This window comes from Oncorhynchus mykiss, chromosome 13, assembly GCF_057628025.1.
Source record: "Oncorhynchus mykiss isolate SJ-2025 chromosome 13, ASM5762802v1, whole genome shotgun sequence".
Lineage (NCBI taxonomy): Eukaryota > Metazoa > Chordata > Actinopteri > Salmoniformes > Salmonidae > Oncorhynchus > Oncorhynchus mykiss.
Window position 1 is genome coordinate 71140015 of NC_143034.1, and position 21356 is coordinate 71161370.

General features: G+C 43.5%; 1 protein-coding gene across 13 annotated transcripts in view; it reads right to left on the reverse strand.

Annotated features, from left to right (window-relative positions):
- bahcc1a (BAH domain and coiled-coil containing 1a) overlaps positions 1-21356 on the reverse strand; it is a 184493-nt gene that overhangs the window by 95110 nt on the left and 68027 nt on the right. For all 13 annotated transcript variants that reach the window (XM_090197404.1, XM_090197412.1, XM_090197408.1 and 10 more), the window contains one exon: positions 4395-4577. In XM_090197404.1, coding sequence (XP_090053530.1) covers positions 4395-4577 — 183 coding nt within the window. The remainder of the gene's footprint in view (positions 1-4394; positions 4578-21356) is intronic.

Here is a 21356-nt window from a genome sequence, read left to right on the forward strand (position 1 = left end):
CATTAACACCATGTTGTTTCAGAGAGATGGCTGTAACTCCATCCACTGACACCATGTTGTTTCAGAGAGATGGCTGTAACTCCATCCACTAACACCATGTTGTTTCAGAGAGATGGCTGTACCTCCATGTTGTTTCAGAGAGATGGCTGTAACTCCATCCACTAACACCATGTTGTTTCAGAGAGATGGCTGTACCTCCATCCACTAACACCATGTTGTTTCAGAGAGATGGCTGTACCTCCATGTTGTTTCAGAGAGATGGCTGTAACTCCATCCATTAACACCATGTTGTTTCAGAGAGATGGCTGTACCTCCATCCACTAACACCATGTTGTTTCAGAGAGATGGCTGTAACTCCATCCACTAACACCATGTTGTTTCAGAGAGATGGCTGTAACTCCATGTTGTTTCAGAGAGATGGCTATAACTCCATGTTGTTTCAGAGAGATGGCTGTAACACCATGTTGTTTCAGAGAGATGGCTGTAACTCCATCCACTGACACCATGTTGTTTCAGAGAGATGGCTGTAACTCCCTCCATTAACACCATGTTGTTTCAGAGAGATGGCTGTAACTCCATCCACTAACACCATGTTGTTTCAGAGAGATAGCTGTAACTCCATGTTGTTTCAGAGAGATGGCTATAACTCCATGTTGTTTCAGAGAGATGGCTGTAACACCATGTTGTTTCAGAGAGATGGCTGTAACTCCATCCACTAACACCATGTTGTTTCAGAGAGATGGCTGTAACTCCATGTTGTTTCAGAGAGATGGCTATAACTCCATGTTGTTTCAGAGAGATGGCTGTAACTCCATGTTGTTTCAGAGAGATGGCTGTAACTCCATCCACTGACACCATGTTGTTTCAGAGAGATGGCTGTACCTCCATGTTGTTTCAGAGAGATGGCTGTACCTCCATGTTGTTTCAGAGAGATGGCTGTACCTCCATGTTGTTTCAGAGAGATGGCTGTACCTCCATGTTGTTTCAGAGAGATGGCTGTACCTCCATGTTGTTTCAGAGAGATGGCTGTAACTCCATCCACTAACACCATGTTGTTTCAGAGAGATGGCTGTAACTCCATCCACTAACACCATGTTGTTTCAGAGAGATGGCTGTAACTCCATGTTGTTTCAGAGAGATGGCTGTAACTCCATGTTGTTTCAGAGAGATGGCTGTAACTCCATCCATTAACACCATGTTGTTTCAGAGAGATGGCTGTAACTCCATCCACTGACACCATGTTGTTTCAGAGAGATGGCTGTACCTCCATGTTGTTTCAGTGAGATGGCTGTAACTCCATCCACTAACACCATGTTGTTTCAGAGAGATGGCTGTACCTCCATGTTGTTTCAGAGAGATGGCTGTAACTCCATCCACTAACACCATGTTGTTTCAGAGAGATGGCTGTAACTCCATCCACTAACACCATGTTGTTTCAGAGAGATGGCTGTAACTCCATCCACTAACACCATGTTGCCTGCCTCCCATGTGAATACCTTAAACATGGATTCGTCTAAGCATGAGCTAGAGTGCGGACTCCTCGCCCCTGGTTAGGTAAAAAGCTGAGGGATGGGGCTGGAGACATTGAACCACTCTCATATTCATAGACAGAACTACGGATGCAAGGATTGACCTTCAGTTATATCAAACGTATAGTTTAACCATGTTTTGAGGCTATACAGTGTTTGTTGACATTTTATTTGTTTACAAACATTAGAGTAAAACAAGCTTATAGTTTGGGTTTCTGATGGGGTACAACAGTTAAACTGAGCTCATGAGGCATTTATAAGATATATTCTTAAAGAATCAATGGGTATAAATCATTCATTTATAAGTCACAAAATGGATGTAGCACCTGCTGATTGCCCCTTTAAATCCCATAAATCCATGTCGGGAAGTGTATAAGTGCATGACTCTCTGTGGCCGCAACATCTAAGGGCCGCCCATCCCCAAAACAGAGTGTCCATTAACAACAAACAGAACCACAGCTGCATCAAACAACATCAGCCCCAGCTACACATCATACGACCAGAGTAGTGATTATCAGTGACCACAAACACAATGTAGATCCTGCAGCACATTCCCCGCTGGCTTGCCCTGGCCAAGACACAACAGCTGGCCTAGTCTTAAAGGGGTAGTTAATGACAACATTAGTTAGAATGTTCCTTCTTAAAGGGGTAGTTCACCTTAATGACAACATTAGTTAGAATGTTCCTTCTTAAAGGGGTAGTTCACCTTAATGACAACATTAGTTAGAATGTTCCTTCTTAAAGGGGAAGTTCACCTTAATGACAACATTAGTTAGAATGTTCCTTCTTAAAGGAGTAGTTCACCTTAATGACAACAGTACCCATTTGGCACACTGGTTGAATCAACGTTGTTTCCTTTTAATGTTATTACGTTGAACCAACGTGGAATAGACATTGAATTGATGTCTGTGCCCAGTGGGTAGTTAGATAGTTCCTTCTTAAAGGGGTTGTTCACCTTAATAACAACATTAGTTAGATGTTATCTTATTCTGGAAGTAGTCTGTACATCAGGAACCATCTAACTAATGTTGTATTTTGCTTGAAGTATCCCTTTAAACAAGGAGGCTATGCTTGGGGCTTGGCATACCCTGAGTCTGCTGTGTTTAGGCGGGTCGGTGAGGCAGTCAGAGCCTGGGTAGGGTGGGAACCACCACAAGCACCAAAGACACAACAGCTGAACAGCCCAACCCTGCAGTCTGTGCAACCTCTTTACTGGCGTGCGTGTGTGTTGTTCAGTGGGCTGAGTGACATTCTTGCTGACGTGAATTTGAATACCGCAACATTTTTTGGCTGAACTATTGACCCGTCACTCCATCCTAAAAAACACTGCATGGTGCTTCACCCCAAACATGCTCCAGGGGAGGGGCAGAGGCCTATTTCAGAGCCCAGAGAAAAGGGTGGGAGCCGGGCTCATTTCTTAAGGATTACAAGCCGTCTGTCCTCCACTGGAAACTCAACCCAGGCTGAGAGTACATGCTGTCAGAGTAAGATTACACGCTGTTAAGCTGCAGCGCCGTACCATGGAACGCCGTTTGGGTCTTTACGTGTCAGAAAAGATACCCGTCAAATAACACTATGTGACGTGTCAGATAAGGCTGTTGACCAATCAGGACCTGAATAGGACTGCACGTCACATACTAATTTAACCAGTTCATTCATTGTTTACGTGGTTATTACACATTGACTAGACTATCACTCGTATTCCATATGTCACAACGATTCATCGATACGTATGCTATGATGCTGGTAAAGTCGTCTCGCCCACCTGCCCTTCCTCGAGCTCTGGACAGTGCTGGTCGTAAAAATGTTAGCTAGCTGATGGATTTGTGGCAAACAATGTTCTTCCCCAAAAACACAGCAAAACCACAAGTTGTACTGGTGCTAGCTAAACACCAAAGAAGTTGCGGTCGAACAAATAATGCCTTATTACCAAGGCGGTATTGTAAATACATCGTTCGTGGCCGGTGTTTGCAGATTTTTCTGCACAGCTTTGACAATGCTACTGATAGTAGTGGTGGCGCTTGGCTTGCAAGTCCAAATTCATCACACACAACATTCTATAATAGAACTGTGCTATTTGATGTGTATCTTTTTTGACACGTAAAGACCCGAACGGCGTTCCATACCGCACGGCTGAGAACCAGGACCTGAGTTGTGTTCATTAGGGCACACAATGGAAAACATTTGAAAGCGGTTTATAGGAGAACATGAAAATGGGCGTTTCTAATTTAATTAGTTCAGGTTAGGTAATACCTCCCTGTTCCACTCCGTTTCTGAACGTTTCATTCCGTTTGGTGCCTAATGAACACGACCCAGGAGCCGTTGATAAGGCCCCAAAAGAGAGCTGCCTGAAATGAGCATGGATCAGCTTTTTAAGGACACACCTACAATATTTCCACCCCTCCCACCTGAGCACAAAGAGCTGATAAAAGACAGGTCAATTACCAACCCTTTGCACAACAGTTTGAAAATAGCAGAGCTCTGGCTTTAACAGGTGGAAACTGCCAACGAACGTGCGTTTGACACCAGCGCCGCCTTAACGTCAGCCCAAGATAGAGCCCTGAGGATTCATAGACTGGGAGAGAAGGACAAGTAGGGGATTCTCTTACAAGTCCATTAATAATGATGGCAGCATAGAGTGCAGAGTGCCGAGTCATCTTTACATTTAGCTGAAAATAGTCATCGATGGAAAAATGAAACCACCTAGAACCCCTGGATGTGTGTATCATGAGGATATGTTATGTGGCTGTCGATCCTCCGTCACGTTGAGAAGACTGCGAGCTAAATATACCTGATGACATCATGCTAAATAGGTGGTCAGGCGTCACTCATTCCATCGTTTTTCCTGTGGGGTTTCTCTCTTACCTTCGTGTGAGTGAGGGAACCAGATCTGAGAGGCGCTGGAGTGGGGCCCACCACGGAAGGATCCGGGTGAAGAGGGTGAGGAGGGGGGCCGGGAGGGGTGAGAGGGGTGGGAGGACGAGCCCAGACTGCTGGCCAGGAACGTACCCATGAAGGAGGCAGAGGAGTTCCCCATCAGACCACTACCTATAGCCACACAGAGAATGAACACCATGAGAGAAAGGAGAGGGAGAGAAGAGGTTATGGCTAGAAGCACCTTGATTTCCGGGCACATTTTCTCACGTTAATTCTGATATTCCAGTGAATAGGCGATTGAACAGCCCTTAAATGTGAGGCAATGTGAGACTTCGGTTAGAGTCATGGCAAAGCATAAAACATGGGGGGGGGATCTGCTGGAAAAGACCTTCTGGGCAATGATTTACACTTCATAAAACATGGGGGGAACCTGCTGGAAAAGACCTTCTGGGCAATGATTTACACTTCATAAAACATGGGGGGACCCTGCTGGAAAAGACCTTCTGGACAATGATTTACACTTCATAAAACATGGGGGAACCTGCTGGAAAAGACCTTCTGGACAATGATTTACACTTCATAAAACATGGAGGAACCTGCTGGAAAAGACCTTCTGGACAATGATTTACACTTCATAAAACATGGGGGAACCTGCTGGAAAAGACCTTCTGGACAATGATTTACACTTCATAAAACATGGGGGAACCTGCTGGAAAAGACCTTCTGGGCAATGATTTACACTTCATAAAACATGGGGGAACCTGCTGGAAAAGACCTTCTGGACAATGATTTACACTTCATAAAACATGGGGGGAACCTGCTGGAAAATACCTTCTGGACAATGATTTACACTTCATAAAACATGGGGGGAACCTGCTGGAAAATACCTTCTGGGCAATGATTTACACTTCATAAAACATGGCAATGATTTACACTTCATAAAACATGGGGGAACCTACTGGAAAAGACCTTCTGGACAATGATTTACACTTCATAAAACATGGGGGGAACCTGCTGGAAAATACCTTCTGGGCAATGATTTACACTTCATAAAACATGGCAATGATTTACACTTCATAAAACATGGGGGAACCTGCTGGAAAATACCTTCTGGGCAATGATTTACACTTCATAAAACATGGCAATGATTTACACTTCATAAAACATGGGGGAACCTGCTGGAAAAGACCTTCTGGACAATGATTTACACTTCATAAAACATGGGGGGAACCTGCTGGAAAATACCTTCTGGGCAATGATTTACACTTCATAAAACATGGCAATGATTTACACTTCATAAAACATGGGGGGAACCTGCTGGAAAAGACCTTCTGGGCAATGATTTACACTTCATAAAACATGGCAATGATTTACACTTCATAAAACATGGGGGGACCTGCTGGAAAAGACCTTCTGGGCAATGATTTACACTTCATAAAACATGGGAGCATTGATTCAACAGAGTGAGCATTGATTCAACAGAGTGATCGTTGATTCAACAGAGCATTGATTCAGCGGAGTGAGCATTGATTCAACAGAGTGAGCATTGATTCAACAGAGCATTGATTCAGCAGAGTGAGCATTGATTCAGCGGAGTGAGCATTGATTCAACAGAGTGAGCATTGATTCAACAGAGTGAGCATTGATTCAACAGAGCATTGATTCAGCGGAGTGAGCATTGATTCAGCGGAGTGAGCATTGATTCAGCGGAGTGAGCATTGATTCAGCGGAGTGAGCATTGATTCAACAGAGTGAGCATTGATTCAACAGAGTGAGCATTGATTCAGCGAAGTGAGCATTGATTCAACAGAGTGAGCATTGATTCAACAGAGTGAGCATTGATTCAACAGAGCATTGATTCAGCGGAGTGAGCATTGATTCAGCGGAGTGAGCATTGATTCAGCGGAGTGAGCATTCATTCAGCGGAGTGAGCATTGATTCAACAGAGTGTGGGTATCTATGTATGCTTCATGACTACACTAGCTGTATGCTGTACCTGAACGTCACTGCATAGTGTGGACAGTATCTTTAATTACTGATACTGATGGCAAAGCACATATAACCTGACAAGATCCTTTCAGGGATCCAAACGTTGCAAACAAACCTCATGAAGGTCTGTGTTAGAGCAGTTCAGTGTTCATTACTACTACCTTCATTACTACTACCTTCATTACTACTACCTTCATTACTACTACTGGCATTACTACTACCATCATTACTACTACCATCATTACTGCTACCTTCATTACTACTACCTTCATTACTGCTACCTTCATTAATACTAGCTTCATTACCACTACCTTCATTACCAATACCATCATTACTACTACCATCATTACTGCTACCTTCATTACTGCAACCTTCATTACTGCTACCTTCATTACTACTACCGTCATTACTACTACCTTCATTACTACTACCTTCATTAATACTACCTTCATTACCACTACCATCATTACTACTACCTTCATTACTACTACCTTCATTACTACTACCTTCATTACCACTACCTTCATTACTACTACTGTCATTACTACTACCTTCATTACTACTACCATCATTACTACTACCTTCATTAATACTACCTTCATTACCACTACCTTCATTACCACTACCTTCATTACCGCTACCTTCATTACCGCTACCTTCATTACCGCTACCTTCATTACCACTACCTTCATTACTGCTACCTTCATTACTACTACCTTCATTACTACTACCTTCATTACTACTACCTTCATTACTACTACTGGCATTACTACTACCATCATTACTACTACCATCATTACTGCTACCTTCATTACTACTACCTTCATTACTGCTACCTTCATTAATACTAGCTTCATTACCACTACCTTCATTACCAATACCATCATTACTACTACCATCATTACTGCTACCTTCATTACTACTACCTTCATTAATACTACCTTCATTACTACTACCTTCATTACTACTACCTTCATTACTACTACCTTCATTAATACTACCTTCCTTCCTACTACCATCATTAATACTACCTTCATTACTACTACCTTCATTACTACTACCTTCATTAATACTATTTTCATTACTACTACCTTCATTAATACTACCTTCCTTCCTACTACCATCATTAATACTACCTTCATTACTACTACCTTCATTACTACTACCTTCATTACTACTACCTTCAATACTACTATTTTCATTATTACTACCTTCATTACTACTACCTTCATTACTACTATTTTCATTACTACTACCTTCATTACTACTACCTTCATTACCACTACCTTCATTACCACTACCTTCATTACTACTACCTTCATTACTACTACCTTCATTACCACTATCTTCATTAATACTACCTTCATTACTACTATTTTCATTACTACTATTTTCATTACTACTACCTTCATTAATACTACCTTCCTTCCTACTACCATCATTAATACTACCTTCATTACTACTACCTTCATTACTACTACCTTCATTACTACTACCTTCATTAATACTACCTTCCTTCCTACTACCATCATTAATACTACCTTCATTACTACTACCTTCATTACTACTATTTTCATTACTACTACCTTCATTAATACTACCTTCCTTCCTACTACCATCATTAATACTACCTTCATTACTACTACCTTCATTACTACTACCTTCATTAATACTATTTTCATTACTACTACCTTTATTAATACTACCTTCCTTCCTACTACCATCATTAATACTACCTTCATTACTACTACCTTCATTACTACTACCTTCATTACTACTACCTTCATTACTACTATTTTCATTACTACTACCTTCATTACTACTACCTTCATTACTACTATTTTCATTACTACTACCTTCATTACTACTACCTTCATTACCACTACCTTCATTACCACTACCTTCATTACTACTACCTTCATTACTACTACCTTCATTACTACTACCTTCATTACCACTATCTTCATTAATACTACCTTCATTACTACTATTTTCATTACTACTATTTTCATTACTACTACCTTCATTAATACTACCTTCCTTCCTACTACCATCATTAATACTACCTTCATTACTACTACCTTCATTACTACTACCTTCATTACTACTACCTTCATTACTACTATTTTCATTACTACTACCTTCATTAATACTACCTTCCTTCCTACTACCATCATTAATACTACCTTCATTACTACTACCTTCATTACTACTACCTTCATTACTACTATTTTCATTACTACTACCTTCATTAATACTACCTTCCTTCCTACTACCATCATTACCACTACCTTCATTACCACTACCTTCAATACTGCTACCTTCATTACCACTACCTTCATTAATACTACCTTCATTACTACTATTTTCATTACTACTACCTTCATGAATACTACCTTCATTACTACTACCTTCATTACTACTACCATCATTACTACTACCTTCATTACTACTACCTTCATTGCTACTACCTTCATTACTACTACCTTCATTACTACTACCTGCATTGCTGCTACCTTCATGAATACTACCTTCATTAATACTACCTTCATTACTACTACCTTCATTACTGCTACCTGCATTGCTGCTACCTTCATGAATACTACCTTCGTTAATACTACCTTCATTACTACTACCATCACTACTGCTACCTTCATTAATACTACCTTCATTACTACTACCTTCATTACTACTACCTTCATTACTACTACCTGCATTACTGCTACCTTCATGAATACTACCTTCATTAATACTACCTTCATTACTACTACCTTCATTACTGCTACCTTCATTACTACTACCATCATTAATACTACCTTCATTGCTACTACCATCATTAATACTACCTTCATTCCTACTACCTTCATTAATACTACCTTCATTAATACTACCTTCATTAATACTACCTTCATTACTAATATTTTCATTACTACTACCTTCATTACTAATATTTTCATTACTACCTTCATTACTACTACTTTCATTACTACTACCTTCATTACTGCCCTGTTCATTATCACTAACTTCATTACCACTACCTTCATTACCAATACCGTCATTACTACTACCTTCATTACCACTACCTTCATTACCACTACCTTCATTACTACTACCTTCATTACTACTATTTTCATTACTACTACCTTCATTACTACTACCTTCATTACTACTACTTTCATTACTACTACCTTCATTACTGCCCTGTTCATTATCACTAACTTCATTACCACTACCTTCATTACCAATACCGTCATTACTACTACCTTCATTACCACTACCTTCAATACTACTACCTTCATTACTACTACCTTCATTACTACCTTCATTACTACTACTTTCATTACTACTACCTTCATTAATACTACCTTCATTACTACTACCTTCATTAATACTACCTTCATTACTGCTACTACCTTCATTACTACTACCTTCATTACTACTACCTTCATTACTACTACCTTCATTACTACTATTTTCATTACTACTACTGTCATTACTGCCATCTTTAAGGCCCAACATCATAAGGGATATGCATTCGTCCATCAACGCTACTAAAAATCACAAATAAATTGATAGTTGATAGAGAATACACCATTATCCATTTTCCTACTAGCTGACGTCATGGTGCCTGACATTGGCAATCTGTCCATCCCACAGCATGGGGACCAGGGATCAGTAGACCTGTAGGCTTCACCACTCTGTGGTAGACTCGCTATGTCTGACAGATCAGCTCCCTGAGGAGTGTGTGTGCATGTGTTTGTGTTTGTGTGTGCGTGTTTGTGTGTGCGTGTTTGTGTGTGCGTGTGTGCGTGTGTGTGTGTGTGTGTGTGTGTGTGTGTGCTCCCCTCCCCCTCAGAGCAGTCCAACCGACATTGGATTCCTCCTCCCCTCTCTCCATCCCTCTCTCCCCATGGGGAGACAGGTCTCATCTCACAGCTGAGTACACACTTTCTCAGGCTCTCTCCCTCTATCTTTCTCCCTCTCCCGATCTCTATCTCTCACTCTTTTCCCCAGTGTCCCTTTCTCAATTTCTCTCCCTCCCTCCATTGTCTCATGACCTCAATCTCTCTTATTGCTCTGCTCCATGTCCCTCTCTCCCTCTCTCTCTTTCTCTATAGCAATCTCCTTCTGCTTTCTCTCCCCCTCTCTATTTCTCTATCACTCTCTCTCTTCCAGGCTCCTTTTTCATTGTCTCACCCACTCAGCTTTACGCTTCCTCTCTCCAGCCCCGCACTGCTTTCTCAAAATGACCCTCTCTTCTCCTCTACTCTACACCTCATAGTCTACTACACCATGTCCCCAGCCTCTCCTCTCTCTCCTTTCTCCTCCTCTACCTGTCTCCTCCTCTCCCTGTCTCCTCCTCTCCACTTTCACCTCTTCTCCCTGTGTCCTTCTCTACCTGTCTCCTCCTCTCCCTGTCTCCTCCTCTCCACTTTCACCTCTTCTCCCTGTGTCCTCCTCTACCTGTCTCCTCCTCTCTACTTTGACCTCTTCTCCCTGTCTCCTTCTCTACCTGTCTCCTCCTCTCCCTGTTTCCTCCCCTACCTCTCTCCTCCTCTCCCTCTCTCCTCCTCCCCCTGTCTCCTCCTCTCCTCTCTCCTCCTCTCCCTGTCTCCTCCTCTCATCTCCTCTCTCTCCTCCCGTCCCTGTCTCCTCCTCTCCTCTCCACTCACTCCTCTCTCTCCTCCTCTTTCTGTCTCCTACTCTCTCTCCTCCTCTTCCTGTCTCCTCCTCTCTCTCATCCTCTCCCTGCCTCCTCCTCTCCACTCACTCCTCTCTCCCTGTCTCCTCCTCTCCACTCTCTCTCTCCCCCTCTCCTCTCTCTCCTCCTCTCTCCTCCCCCTATAAGACACATTGCTTTGGGTTGGCTTTATTCTGCTCTGTAATAATGGCACCAGCAGAGCAATCTGTCCCTGGCTTGGCAGACTGTGGGTTTAACAAGACAACGATGAGTAACTGATCATTCTCAGCAACCCCTGTGTGACTGGGCTGATTGACTATTATACATTACAGGGCCAAGCCAGAGAAAACACACTGATTAACCACTGCTTCAGTTGTATTCCCATTATGGTGCTGCCGGCACACTTGAGAAACGGACCTCTGCAATGTTTCTCTCTACCTCCCTCCCTCCCTCTCACTTACTCTCTCTTTCTCTGTCTCTCTCTCTCTCCCTGTCTCTCTCACTTACTCTCTCTCTCTCTCTCTCTCTCTCTCTCTGTCTCTCAATCTCCCTGTTCATCTCTTTACCCCAAGTCACTGGCTACCATGCATATGCATGAGGTTTCCTTGGATGAGCACTCAAGAGACAGTACAGTGTGTGTGTGTGACGACCATGTCAGCGACAGTACAGTGTGTGTGTGTGTGTGTGTGTGTGTGTGTGTTCAACACGGTACCCGGGGGAAAACCACTCGGGTTCAACACGGTACCCGGGGGAAAACCACTCGGGTTCAACACGGTACCCGGGGGAAAACCACTCGGGTTCAACACGGTACCCGGGGGAAAACCACTCGGGTTCAACACGGTACCCGGGGGAAAACCACTCGGGTTCAACACGGTACCCGGGGGAAAACCACTCGGGTTCAACACGGTACCCGGGGAAAAAACACTCGGGTTCAACACGGTACCCGGGGAAAAACCACTCGGGTTCAACACGGTACCCGGGGAAAAAACACTCGGGTTCAACACGGTACCCGGGGAAAAACCACTCGGGTTCAACACGGTACCCGGGGAAAAACCACTCAGGTTCAACACGGTACCCGGGAAAAACACTCAGGTTCAACACGGTACCCGGGAAAAACCAGCCTGGCGCGTAACACGAAACAGTTCCACACAAAGACATGGGGGAAACAGGGGGAATATATATGTAGTGTGATTAGGGAATGTAAACCAGGTGTGTGGGGAAACAAGACAAAACAAATGGCTAGAAGACCGGTGACGTCGACCGCCGAACAAGGAGAGGAGCCGACTTTGGCGGAAGTGGAGACATCCATTTAGCTGGGTTTCCCCTTGTTTCACTACAGATAAACCAGAACCAGGCTGAACTGTGTGATGTTGTAGTTTTAAACTACTAAATATCACATAAAACACATGTAATGTACACAACAACTGAAATATTTGATGAAAGTAAAGTGAATAAATAGTTAATGAGTGATAAGCAGCACTGGGATAAGCAGCACTGGGATAAGCAGCACCGGGATAAGCAGCACTGGGATAAGCAGCACTGGGATAAGCAGCACTGGGATAAGCAGCACTGGGCTAAGCAGCACCGGGATGAGCAGCACTGGGATAAGCAGCACCGGGCTAAGCAGCACCGGGATAAGCAGCACTGGGATAAGCAGCACTGGGATAAGCAGCACTGGGATAAGCAGCACTGGGCTAAGCAGCACTGGGCTAAGCAGCACCGGGATAAGCAGCACTGGGATAAGCAGCACTGGGCTAAGCAGCACCGGGATAAGCAGCACTGGGCTAAGCAGTACCGGGATAAGCAGCACTGGGATAAGCAGCACTGGGCTAAGCAGCACTGGGATAAGCAGCACTGGGATAAGCAGCACCGGGATAAGCAGCACCGGGCTAAGCAGCACCGGGATAAGCAGCACCGGGATAAGCAGCACTGGGATAAGCAGCACTGGGATAAGCAGCACTGGGATAAGCAGCACCGGGATAAGCAGCACCGGGATAAGCAGCACTGGGATAAGCAGCACTGGGATAAGCAGCACTGGGATAAGCAGCACTGGGCTAAGCAGCACTGGGCTAAGCAGCACCGGGATAAGCAGCACTGGGATAAGCAGCACTGGGCTAAGCAGCACCGGGATAAGCAGCACTGGGCTAAGCAGCACCGGGATAAGCAGCACCGGGATAAGCAGCACCGGGATAAGCAGCACTGGGATAAGCAGCACTGGGCTAAGCAGCACTGGGCTAAGCAGCACCGGGATAAGCAGCACTGGGATAAGCAGCACTGGGCAGTCACTCCCATCATAGGACTTCTGGTCATTGTTTGATTCTGTGCTGTTACAGCATTCAACCAAAATAATCGAAAACACTGATTATTTCTTAATAATCGAATCAAACCGACCCCAAAAAGCATTAATGTCTCAGCTCTAATCATTAAGCAGACAGGTTTTAGAGCTCTAAAAAGGCACCGGTGCTGGGGAGCCCTGCAGGGAACAGCCTATGGCAGCAGGACTACTGCTCTCTCCACCTCCTACACTCTGCCTCTCCTGTCCCCTGTCGACCACAGCTCCAGACAGGTGGAAATCCCCCACAATCCCTGAGCTTATCTCACACCGCTCAATCAGACCACAGCCCCAACCTGGCCACCTCTGGCTCCAACACCACACCAAACCCCAACCCGCTGTGTGTGTGTGTGAGTGTGTGAGTGTGTGTGTGTGTGTGTGTGTGTGTGTGTGTGTGTGTGTGTGTGTGTGTGTGTGTGTGTGTGTGTGTGTGTGTGTGTGTGTGTGCGTGTGTGGTATGTAATTGTGTGGTAGGGATCATGTTACAGAGCAAGGTTGAGAGCCAGGCCTACTGACACACAGTACAGATTTAACAGACCAGACCTACTGACACACAGTACAGATTTAACAGACCAGACCTACTGACACACAGTACAGATTTAACAGACCAGACCTACTGACACACAGTACAGACATAACAGACCAGACCTGCCTTGTCTCCCTGTACTCTAACACAATGACTGTCCTACAACAAAACTACACGGATGCACAACGTGGTCTCAGAGCATTTCGTATCATTCTGTATGTACATCTGAGACACTCCATTTAGGTTGACATGTTACAATTGGTATGGTATGTATTCATTTGTGAATGTCCATCATCCATTTAGTATGTTGTGTTAGCAATTACAATCCATATGGTATGTTAAGAATTACACATCGAACAATATGTTACCAATTACAATTCCTACAATATGTTACGAATTACACTTCCTACAATATGTTACGAATTACAATTCCTACAATATGTTACCAATTACAATTCCTACAATATGTTACCAATTACAATTCCTACAATATGTTACGAATTACAATTCCTACAATATGTTACGAATTACAATTCCTACAATATGTTACCAATTACAATTCCTACAATATGTTACGAATTACAATTCCTACAATATGTTACCAATTACAATTCCTACAATATGTTACCAATTACAATTCCTACAATATGTTACCAATTACAATTCCTACAATATGTTACGAATTACAATTCCTACAATATGTTACCAATTACAATTCCTACAATATGTTACCAATTACAATTCCTACAATATGTTACGAATTACAATTCCTACAATATGTTACCAATTACAATTCCTACAATATGTTACGAATTACACTACAATATGTTACGAATTACAATTCCTACAATATGTTACCAATTACAATTCCTACAATATGTTACCAATTACAATTCCTACAATATGTTACGAATTACAATTCCTACAATATGTTACGAATTACAATTCCTACAATATGTTACCAATTACAATTCCTACAATATGTTACGAATTACAATTCCTACAATATGTTACGAATTACAATTCCTACAATATGTTACCAATTACAATTCCTACAATATGTTACGAATTACAATTCCTACAATATGTTACCAATTACAATTCCTACAATATGTTACGAATTACAATTCCTACAATATGTTACGAATTACAATTCCTACAATATGTTACGAATTACAATTCCTACAATATGTTACGAATTACAATTCCTACAATATGTTACCAATTACAATTCCTACAATATGTTACCAATTACAATTCCTACAATATGTGACGAATTACAATTCCTACAATATGTTACGAATTACACTACAATATGTTACGAATTACAATTCCTACAATATGTTACGAATTACAATTCCTACAATATGTTACGAATTACACTACAATATGTTACGAATTACAATTCCTACAATATGTTACGAATTACAATTCCTACAATATGTTACCAATTACAATTCCTACAATATGTTACGAATTACAATTCCTACAATATGTGACGAATTACAATTCCTACAATATGTTACCAATTACAATTCCTACAATATGTTACGAATTACACTACAATATGTTACGAATTACACTACAATATGTTACGAATTACAATTCCTACAATATGTTACCAATTACAATTCCTACAATATGATACGAATTACAATTCCTACAATATGTTACCAATTACAATTCCTACAATATGTTACGAATTACACTACAATATGTTACGAATTACACTTCCTACAATATGTTACCAATTACAATTCCTACAATATGTTACCAATTACAATTCCTACAATATGTTACGAATTACACTACAATATGTTACGAATTACACTTCCTACAATATGTTACCAATTACAATTCCTACAATATGTTACCAATTACAATTCCTACAATATGTTACGAATTACAATTCCTACAATATGTTACGAATTACACTTCCTACAATATGTTACGAATTACAATTCCTACAATATGTTACCAATTACAATTCCTACAATATGATACCAATTACAATTCCTACAATATGTTACGAATTACACTACAATATGTTACGAATTACAATTCCTACAATATGTTACGAATTACAATTCCTACAATATGTTACGAATTACACTACAATATGTTACCAATTACAATTCCTACAATATGTTACGAATTACAATTCCTACAATATGTTACGAATTACAATTCGTACGTGGGACGAATTTAAAAAACCTAGGTGGCTATTGCTAACGTTAGCTAGCTCTAGGGGTCAGGGTAAGGGGTTAAGGTTAGGGTTAGTGTTAGAGGAAGGTTTAAGTAACATGGATTCACATTTACTATGTTACGTCTGATGTATGAGACCAGTCTGGGATGTACTACTGTTTCAGCCTAACACTAGAAACCACACTAATACATTTAGATAGAGGAGGTGTAATGGAACAGCCCTGTACAGTACCACCACCCCTCCTCCATCCCCTTCTCCTCTCCCGCCACTTTCCCTCCTCTCACCCACGTCTCTGAGGACAGCCCCTGTCGGCACCACGAGCCAAAGGTGTGGGCTGATTATGAGCCCAGCCAGTCAGCCAGCCAGCCAGCCAGCCAGTTCTCCCAACCACTCTCCTGACAAGGCCTCCACACTCCCAGCCCCCCCCCCCTCCCCCCACACACACACGAACACACACACCCACACTAAGCCCCCAGCCCCCACATTAATCAACTAAGCCTCCTGCATTATTAACATGTCCCAGAGAGAGAGAGATATACCATGCAGCATCCACACTGAGAGGAGAGGACCACAGACATGTCCTGAGAGGAGAGGACCACAGACATGTCCTGAGAGAGAGAGATATACCATGCAGCATCCACACTGAGAGGAGAGGACCACAGACATGTCCTGAGAGAGAGAGATATACCATGCATCATCCACACTGAGAGGAGAGGACCACAGACATGTCCTGAGAGAGAGAGATATACCATGCAGCATCCACACTGAGAGGAGAGGACCACAGACATGTCCTGAGAGAGAGAGATATGTTATGCAGCATCCACACTGAGAGGAGAGGACCACAGACATGTCCTGAAAGAGGGAGGACCACAGACATGTCCTGAGAGAGGGAGGACCACAGATATGTCCTGAGCGAGGGAGGACCACAGATATGTCCTGAGAGAGGGAGGACCACAGATATGTCCTGAGAGAGGGAGGACCACAGACATCTCCTGAGAGAGGGAGGACCACAGACATGTCCTGAGAGAGGGAGGACCACAGACATGTCCTGAGAGAGGGAGGACCACAGACATGTCCTGAGAGAGGGAGGACAACAGACATGTCCTGAGAGAGGGAGGACCACAGACATGTCCTGAGAGAGGGAGGACCACAGATATGTCCTGAGAGGAGAGGACCACAGACATTGTCCTGAGAGGAGAGGACAACAGACATGTCCTGAGAGAGGGAGGACCACAGACATGTCCTGAGAGAGGAGAGGACCACAGACATGTCCTGAGAGAGGGAGGACCACAGATATGAGAGGGAGGGATAGAGGAGGAGGTACCAGGAGAAGAGAAGGAGAGGGATAATAACAAGCCAAGCAGCAGGAAGAGGGAAAGAGGTGAGGAGAGCACTAATCCATAGATATTTAGACAGAGGGGGAGAAGCTAAAGCTTGTAGAGGTCCCTTTAGCTGGTCCGAGGTCAGACCATATTATTATGCTTTCAACACTCAGTAAGCAGACATGACCACAACCACTGATCCTGAGACTGTATGTCACTCAACAGAGATAAAATGTCTAGTGGACAATATAAATGGGCTGACTGGTAGTCAAAACCTGAACAGAGGTTAATAGTATTCATAGGAGGGAGCTGCTCATCATCCCTGGCCTGGCGATCTGATTGGCTCCTGCTGACTGCACACCCTGCCACTCCAGAGTCTAGACATATTGACCCGCCCTCTCACTGTCACGTCTCCTGCTGGTTGGTTGACAGGGCCATGTCTCCTATTGGTTCGTTGATAGGGCCATGTCTCCTACTGGTTGGTTGATAGGGCCATGTCTCCTACTGGTTGGTTGACAGGGCCATGTCTCCTGCTGGTTGGTTGACAGGGCCATATCTCCTACTGGTTGGTTGATAGGGCCATGTCTGTTGCTGGTTGGTTGACAGGGCCATGTCTCCTGCTGGTTGGTTGACAGGGCCATGTCTCCTACTGGTTGGTTGACAGGGCCATGTCTCCTACTGGTTGGTTGATAGGGCCATGTCTCCTACTGGTTGGTTGATAGGGCCATGTCTCCTACTGGTTGGTTGATAGGGCCATGTCTCCTACTGGTTGGTTGATAGGGCCATGTCTGTTGCTGGTTGGTTGACAGGGCCATGTCTCCTACTGGTTGGTTGACAGGGCCATGTCTGTTGCTGGTTGGTTGACAGGGCCATGTCTGTTGCTGGTTGGTTGACAGGGCCATGTCTGTTGCTGGTTGGTTGACAGGGCCATGTCTCCTGCTGGTTGGTTGACAGGGCCATGTCTCCTACTGGTTGGTTGATAGGGCCACGTCTGTTGCTGGTTGGTTGATAGGGCCATGTCTGTTGCTGGTTGGTTGACAGGGCCATGTCTGTTGCTGGTTGGTTGATAGGGCCATGTCTCCTACTGGTGGGTTGACAGGGTCATGTCTCCTACTGGTTGGTTGACAGGGCCATGTCTGTTGCTGGTTGGTTGACAGGGCCATGTCTGTTGCTGGTTGGTTGACAGGGCCATGTCTGTTGCTGGTTGGTTGACAGGGCCATGTCTGTTGCTGGTTGGTTGACAGGGCCATGTCTGTTGCTGGTTGGTTGACAGGGCCATGTCTCCTGCTGGTTGATTGACAGGGCCATGTCTGTTGCTGGTTGGTTGACAGGGCCATGTCTGTTGCTGTGCTGGTCAAGACTTCACTGAGCTGCTTTCTCTGCTACCTTCACTCTCATCTAAAACACAGCCAGATGCTTTCCCCTCACAGTCAACCCTCACATTACCCACTGACAGGCAGCAGTAAGGTACAACCACTACTCTACCACCACATATATACAATACATCATCACACCACTACTCTACCACCACATATCTACAATATAATACATTATCAGACCACTACTCTACCACCACATATCTACAATATAATACATTATCAGACCACTACTCTACCACCACATATCTACAATATAATACATTATCAGACCACTACTCTACCACCACATATCTACAATACAATACATTATCACACCACTACTCTACCACCACATATCTACAATATAATACATTATCAGACCACTACTCTACCACCACATATCTACAATACAATACATTATCAGACCACTACTCTACCACCACATATCTACAATACAATACATTATCACACCACTACTCTACCACCACATATTTACAATACAGTACATTATCACACCACTACTCTACCACCACATATCTACAATACAATACATTATCACACCACCACTCTACCACCACATATCTACAATACAATACATTATCACACCACTACTCTACCACCACATTTCTACAATACAATACATTATCACGCCACTACTCTACCACCACATATCTACAATACAATACATTATCACACCACTACTCTACCACCACATATCTACAATACAATACATTATCACACCACCACTCTACCACCACATATCTACAATACAATACATTATCACACCACTACTCTACCACCACATATCTACAATACAATACATTATCACGCCACTACTATACCACCACATATCTACAATACAATACATTATCACACCACTACTCTACCACCACATATCTACAATACAATACATTATCACACCACTACTCTACCACCACATATCTACAATACAATACATTATCACACCACTACTCTCCCACCACATATCTACAATACAATACATTATCACACCACCACTCTACTACCACATATCTACAATACAATACATTATCACACCACTACTCTACCACCACATATCTACAATACAATACATTATCACACCACTTCTCTACCACCACATACCACTCTACAATACAACAATATTACAACATTACAATGTACGTGTATGTAGAGTGTGTGTGTGTGTGTGTGTGTGTGTGTGTGTGTGTGTGTGTGTGTGTGTGTGTGTGTGTGTGTGTGCGTGTGCGTGTGCGTGCATGCAGAGCTATGACGTAGAGACAGACATCTTGCCTCCATTTCTGTAAATCACCCTCTCTGTGTCAAATCCCTCTTTCAAACCTAATGAATCCAGAGGGGGGAACACAGCCTGCCAATCAGAGCTGCTGCCAATGAAGACAGAGCAAGAGAAGAGCTGAGGACCAAGGCATGAGAGCAGCGAGCCGACTCAGCCGAGGCCAACGATGGCTGTTTATTTAACCGGTTATTAAAAGGATGACATGGTAGCTGCGAGACACTAAGCCGAACCTCTCGTAACAGTGTTTTCTCTCGCCTCTCGCCTGTCGTTTTGAACCAGTGTTTATTTATTTGGCGGTAAAGTATGTTATGTGGTGCCAATGGTGCACTTCTATAGGCTGCTTAAGAGAGTTGGGTCATGTGCATCCTAATCAACAGGGATGGAGATTAATCCTGTTATGGAACTAAAGGACGGGGGGGGGACCCCAACACTTCACCAATCTCCTTTGTTCTCTTCCTTCCTAGGTTGTCACAGAGACACAGACACAGACACACACATACGGTACATGCAGATAAACACACACAGACTGCCATGTTTCTGAACCTCTGGAGTAGGAGGTTCCTCTGTATGCAGAATGGGTAGGAAATCAGCGCTCTCTCACACACACACACACACACACGCACTTTCAGTAGAGACCCGACTGAGGCCCTGGAGCGAGCAGCAGGCAGGAAAGTGGAACCGGGGGAGGGGCTTGAGAGAACAGGGAGATGTTGTCATGGGAACGACAGGAGGGGAAACAGCTAGAGGGGAGGTGGCTGCATTACAACAGAACAGTGGGCAGATGATGCAGCTGGTCAGTATACTGTGTGTGTGTGTGTGTGTGTGTGTGTGTGTGTGTGTGTGTGTGTGTGTTCAGTCTGGAGCAACACCCAGGGCTCATTGCTCCAGCAGCACAGACCCCATAAAGCCAGGCTCTCCACAGCAGCAGGGATTATCACACATTAGAAAGTTTAGGTTTCCCCACATCTAATCTGTCTCTAAGTGTTGGGGGACGGTCATCTTTCTAATCTGTCTCTAAGTGTTGGGGGACGGTCATCTTTCTAATCTGTCTCTAAGTGTTGGGGGACGGTCATCTTTCTAATCTGTCTCTAAGTGTTGGGGGACGGTCATCTTTCTAATCTGTCTCTAAGTGTTGGGGGACGGTCATCTTTCTAATCTGTCTCTAAGTGTTGGGGGACGGTCATCTTTCTAATCTGTCTCTAAGTGTTGGGGGACGGTCATCTTTCTAATCTGTCTCTAAGT